The following is a 5,856-nucleotide window of genomic DNA, read 5'->3' as shown; positions in this document are numbered from 1 at the left end:
ATCAATCTCCGCCCTCAGGACAGAAGACTCTTCATTCTTCAAAAACTCGAGTCGAGCTATCTGGTTCTTCAGGTCATTCTCAGAACGCAACCAAATCTTCTCAATCCGCTTATGAGACACCTTCATCTCCGCCAGTCGATCACGGTGGTCAGAAGAATGAGAACCAGAAGACCTCCCTTGAACTGAAGGCGTGGCACAAGTTCTCTCAGCAATCTGTTGTTGCATCCAAAGTTGGTAGTTTTGAAAAGAATAACCCGGAAATACAGGATGATCAAGAGTCACCACGTTCTTCCAAGCTTTCTCTAACCGATTACGCAATTGCCATGAGGAGGGAGAAGGAGAAAAAGACCCAACCAACTCTCTGAAATCTCCATGAGTCACTATGCCCTGTTCTTCACCAAATTGTCGTAACACACGAAGAGGGATGTAGTGAGTAGCCCCAGTCAATCCAATCAATATGGCAAAGCAACTCTGGGAAAATGAGAGAACCGGTGAAGCTGAAGGCTGGAAGGTGCCTAACCAACGTATCTCTTCATCTGGCATGCCTTGCAAGCCCTCAAACCAACCCAACTTGCCACCAGAATGGACAGGAGGTTTCCGTTTGTTCATCAAAGCCACTAAATCAGCATGGACGTTGAAAGGACGACTAATGGGTGCAGTCAAAGCCAAATGATCGAAGAACCAAAGCTGCACAAAAAGGGAAGTCAACTCTAATCACAATGCCTCAAAATCTAAAAGCTTCAATTCTGGTCATGATGTTTCCAAATTTGAAAAAGGACATTACCTGCAACAATGGAGCACACCCATGATATACTCGCTCTCTCCCGCTCGAACAAGCTGTGAGAGACAAATAGGATTCCCCTAGAAGCATAGGAGCCAACCTAAAACCTTGTCGAACTTGGTCAAGGACGCTTATCAAAGCTAGATTCACATACTCATCGTTCCGAGGAAACAAGAGTTGGTTCACTACTACCAATGACAAAATATCAAATCGAGATGGAGAATCCATGTCCCCAAGCCATCGAAGCAAAAATTCTTTAGAAACCTTGAGGAGATTCGAGTTTCCATCCACCCGTCCTAGTTGTTGCTTGGTGACCCCAAAGAATCCCGACGCTTCTTTTCTATAACTTTCACGCAAGGGTGGTACAACCACCCGAGGCGATTGGCAAAGGCCGAGTATGCGCTCAAATTCTTCAATCGTAGGAGTCATTTCTTTGTCTCCAAAACGAAACAAATTGAGCTCCGAGACCCAAAATCCCATAAGAGCCTCTATCAAGTCCCACATGATAGTGACCTTCGACAAAGAGAGAGTGAACCCAAGCTTGTTGGAATCCCACCTAGCTCTCTCTTCATGAGTCATAGAAGTAAGCCATTGATGTAAGAATGGGTCTATAACGGCGTACCTTTTGAGATTAGGAAGGTGGAAGTTACATTCAAGAGCGGGAGATGAGCTTTCAACCGTAATGTCAAAGTGGGTGGAATCCTCCAAAGCATGAGTGGGCTCCATTGATGCCCTAGTGTGTGTGAAATAACCAAAATCGTGAAGGAGAATGACCAAATGAAGGACTGTGAGTTAAAAGGAAAAATAAAAGGTTCTGGTCCGTACATGGAGTACGGACTGAGTAAATTTACTTGAGTCCGTGCTTCAAGCACGGACCGTTCAAAATTCAAACAGTCCGTACATGAAGCACGGACCGTTCAAAATAAGCGCAGTCCGTTCTTCATGCACGGACCAGTACATGCAAGATGTTGAATTGATGCATGAACGGACGCATAAAGGGGCCCATAAACCCTAGTTATTTGATGTTACCATCCCAATTGCTCCACGATGGTTTCAATCATAACTTCACGAAGGATACGAAATAAAATAAACACTAGTATATATATCATAAAAAGAGTCATACAATGAGCACAAAATACGAAAAATATTTACATGTGTTTCAAATGTTCATAAACATATCCTAAGATCTATCATCATCTGACCCAGGAGCATCTCGAGCAGTAGAATCAACACCAGAAAGATCTACGTCCCGCAGCCCGGAGAAGACAGAACCGGTACCAGAAGAGGCAGGCAGATCATGCATCCCTAAGCCCATATCAGAAGAATCTACAGTAGAAGCTGGGGGTCGGGTAGAGGGTCCGGCGTCATCCGAAGCCTGAAAAGATAAACAGATGCACTCAAATGACAGGCGAATATGCAAGCAGGATAGTGAAAGAAGATAATTGGAATTAAATGTACCTGAGTAGGAGGAGGCGGATGAGTAGATGTGCTGGCCCCATCATGGCGTCGATGATAGTCCTGAAACATCACATGAAAACAAAGCAATCAGCCTACAGTGATAGAAATACGGAATTGAAAGAAATAAGGGAAAGAAAAACGTACCATCTCAGCCTGGGCACGAGACTCCCTCATGGCCAGCCTCATCTCTAACTCATGGATGCGCTCAGCCTGAGCTGCCACCTCCGCCTGAGCCGCTCTCCACCGAGCCTCCATCTCAGCACAACGGGCCGCCTGGGCCTCGATCACGCTATACCCCTCCCGGAGGCAACGCAGATCATCAATCTGAGAAAAAAAGTAGCAAATTAAACTTGAACAGTCATGGAGAATCAGAAGATAAGAAAAAGAGAAAAGTCAAGGACTCACGGTATCATCATGCTCATGGATAAAGACTCCACCGATCTCAGTAATCCCGGCACGCATGGGCATAGCAGGCATCAGGCAACCAATGGAGGCGGTCCTAAACCAACTGATATAATCACCCTCCACTAGAAGCCCTCGCGCTGGTACTCCACCGACCTGGGCCAGGTACCCCTCGCTCGACAGATCCATAGAAGAAGGCGTCACCGGAGCCGCCGGGATACTGAGAGATCGATCATGCTGAAAGAATAATCGCTCTCCAAAGTAGTACGCATAGAAGAGACGACCAATGAAGCAGGGATAGATCTCCCGTCGCACGTCCCGATCGAAGGCTGCCCACACCTCTCGGCGCTCCTGGACCGACTGAGGAAGGTCCGGAAAAGTAACTGAAAATATCTGCACAAGGGAAGCAATGAGATTCTAAAATAGTGGAAAGAAGTTCTAGTGCTACAAACCGAAAGAAGTTACTCACCTCATGAAGCCTACACCTATCAAAGTGGGCCCGAGCGCTACGGGCATTGCTCTTGATAACGCGCCCGTCTCGAGTCGCCCAAAAAGCACCGAGAGGATAACCCTCATCTGGATGGCGCATCTCAGGTAGATAATATGGGAAGTGAACATGTACAAAAAGCTGGAAGAAAAGAAAACAACGAGATCAGACCAATCATCGAAAGAGACAAAATGTTAAAAATTCAAGATGTGAGAAGGAAAGTACCTCGATAAAAGGCCAGAAGAACCTGGCCGAGATACCGCCACCTCGTGGGGAAGTGATACCCTCCACGATACGATCTAGACCACCAAGGATGGTGCCATAAATCAGACTCCCCCAGTCATAGGCAGCTACTCGGCGGATGTCTCGAAGAAAAGGGAGAAACCAAGTCATCACGGTAGAGTCGTCCTCCAAGAAGAAGCAACTCCCCAATAAAAGCAGAAAACTGAGGCGGAAAACAGCAGCAAAATCGGCATCTCCTCGCCTCACGGTCCGACCCCGCTGACCTAGGGTCGACCACAGAAACCTCATGCCCAGCCTATGCAGCTTGCCGACCTCGCCAGCCGGAATATAAGGAGCCCCAATCAACTCGGCAACCTCATCTAATGGCAGCATATGAGGAAAAATGGCCTCTCCCTCCATAGAGATCCCGGTGATGGTCACAAAATCTGACGGCCTGATGCCAATCTCTGTCTCTGGCATATGAAATGTGTGCGTAGCCGGAAACCATCTCTCCATCATTGCAACAAAAATAGGTCGGTCTGACCTAAAGTAGGGGATCCTCAAGAACGCTCCAAAGCCGGCTCGGGTGAACTGACCCCTCAGATCCTCAGTAAACTGGGAGAACTCTAGCATAAAAGTCCTCCAACTGCCCCTGTAGCTGCTGGATGGGTAAGGAGTCGGCACGTCCATCCGCACGTACATCGAGACGTGCCTGCTCAATCCAGTGAGAAGAGGAGTATCCGCTACACCCTCTCTGGCCTCTGCAGGAATCGAAGCACGAGCTCCCTCTACTCCTCGACCTCGGCTACCACTATCACCTCGACCACCACTACCACCCTCTCCACTACCGTCACCTCTGCCACCACTGCTACTACCACCATCACCTCGGCCACCACCACCTCTGCCTGCCGCCTCTGCAGTCCTACTCCTCCCAGGCACTCGTCGGACGGCAGACCGACGTCTAGAGACGCCGACCTCTGCCTCGCTCTCTGAAGAAGAGCTGCTAGATGAGGACTGTGTCGCCTCCTCTACCGGTGGCACCCTCACTGTCTCCTGCTCATATCGAGTCCTCATAGCCGGTCTATCTCCAGGCTCGCCGATCAATGCAGCCCTACTCCCACGAGTACGCGCCATCTACATAAAAAATCCACTACCCAATAAAATGCCCACTCAAACCAAAAATCCTAACGGCGATCGAACCCATTGACCTAAGCCAAGAACCAAAGCAACGACCCTATTCGAACCCACAAAACCAACCTAAACCAAACCAAAACCTTGACCCTCGCAAGGCACCCCACTTATCGAAGCTACACCATCACCTCGAGTACCCCCCACAAATCAAGATTCCAACCATCTTTAACCATGCCTCACCAACTTGAATCTCGAAAACCAACCATAATCTATGCCTAACCTCTCCTAATAACACTCAAATCACTCCATCCGATTGCTTAACCATGGTCTCAATCATTCCCCAAAGCCCACCACCAACTAATCACACCTACAGCTAAGGAACCTACTCCAAAGTCCAAAGCAAATCCAACGGGTTCTAAAAGAGCAAAAGCATGCGAAACAAAATAATAAATTGCAATAATCATGCCTTGAACACTTCACAAGCAATGAAGACATAAAAAAGAGCATGAAAAATGAAACAAAGTCACAATACACACATAACAGGACTTCATGATCGCATGTGAACAAACAAGGTGAAAGAAATATCAGAGATAAGCATACAATCGGACTTTCATTTCGAAGAAGACAAACATGGCAAAGGCAAAAACAAGAATCCTAGTCTAACAAGCATACATACAACAAGGTTTGTGTGTCCGTCATGGATTGTTCGAAGCAGGTGATCATGTGATAAAGGTTTGGAAAATCAAAAAAAAGAAATTAATCTAAAAGGAGAAGATGAACTAACCTCTATCGAAGGAGTAATCCAAAGAAGTATCAAAAGGGCTCCAAATCCGAATATCCACACGCCCGACATGTCTCTTCGACCACCCAAGCACGCAAGAGAGAAATGAGAGAGGAGAAGACGAAGAATCAGAGGAGAAGACGAAGAATCAGAGGAGAAGACGAAGAATCAGAGGAGAAGACGAAGAACCAGAGGAGAAAACGGAGAAGAACGGCCAAGTGAAACGTCTAGGCGCGACGTTCGGTTTTTAAAAATGTTCTGGTCCGTGCATGAAGCACGGACTGAAGTAATTTTGCGCAGTCCGTGCTTCATGCACGGACCGGATGAGGTTTAAACAGTCCGTGCTTCATGCACGGACCGGATGAGGTTTAAACAGTCCGTGCTTCAAGCACGGACCGAATGCAGTTTTAACAGTCCGTGCTTCAAGCACGGACCGAATGCGGTTTAAACAGTCCGTGCTTCAAGAACGGACCACCAAAAAAAAAAAAAAAAAAAATCAATCAAAAAAAGAAAAAAATCAAAAAAAAAAAAAAAAAAAAATCAAAAAAAATCAAAAAAAATCAAAAAAAATCAAAAAAAATCAAAAAAAAATCA

At 46.7% G+C, this 5,856-nt stretch overlaps 1 protein-coding gene across 1 annotated transcript; it reads right to left on the bottom strand.

The window, feature by feature from the left end:
• Positions 1–1,961: 1,961 nt before the first annotated feature.
• Positions 1,962–5,448, bottom strand: LOC147410042 (uncharacterized). The gene is made up of 6 exons (XM_086432043.1): positions 3,354–5,448; positions 3,111–3,269; positions 2,645–3,034; positions 2,384–2,563; positions 2,240–2,299; positions 1,962–2,156 (listed from the first exon to the last, which is right to left on the bottom strand). The coding sequence occupies exons 1-6, from the start codon at positions 4,482–4,484 to the stop codon at positions 1,962–1,964; spliced, it is 2,115 nt and encodes a 704-aa protein (XP_086288169.1). The 5' UTR covers positions 4,485–5,448.
• Between the last annotated feature and the right edge of the window lie 408 nt (positions 5,449–5,856).

Source organism: Akebia trifoliata, chromosome 2 (genome assembly GCF_017979445.1).
Source record: "Akebia trifoliata isolate Shusen 1 chromosome 2, ASM1797944v1, whole genome shotgun sequence".
NCBI lineage: Eukaryota > Viridiplantae > Streptophyta > Magnoliopsida > Ranunculales > Lardizabalaceae > Akebia > Akebia trifoliata.
Note: the sequence above shows the minus strand (reverse complement) of the source record. Positions and strands in the feature narration are given on the sequence as shown.

What these genes read in the sequence shown, in the direction of transcription:
- LOC147410042 (XM_086432043.1), bottom strand. Translation starts at nt 4,484, where the DNA reads ATGGCGCGTACTCGTGGGAGTAGGGCTGCATTGATCGGCGAGCCTGGA. An exon ending in ATAGGTGTAGGCTTCATGAG is followed by an intron (nt 3,035 to 3,110) that starts GTGAGTAACTTC and finishes TCCCTTGTGCAG; the next exon opens with ATATTTTCAGTTACTTTTCC. An exon ending in CTCGTGCCCAGGCTGAGATG is followed by an intron (nt 2,300 to 2,383) that starts GTACGTTTTTCT and finishes GTGATGTTTCAG; the next exon opens with GACTATCATCGACGCCATGA.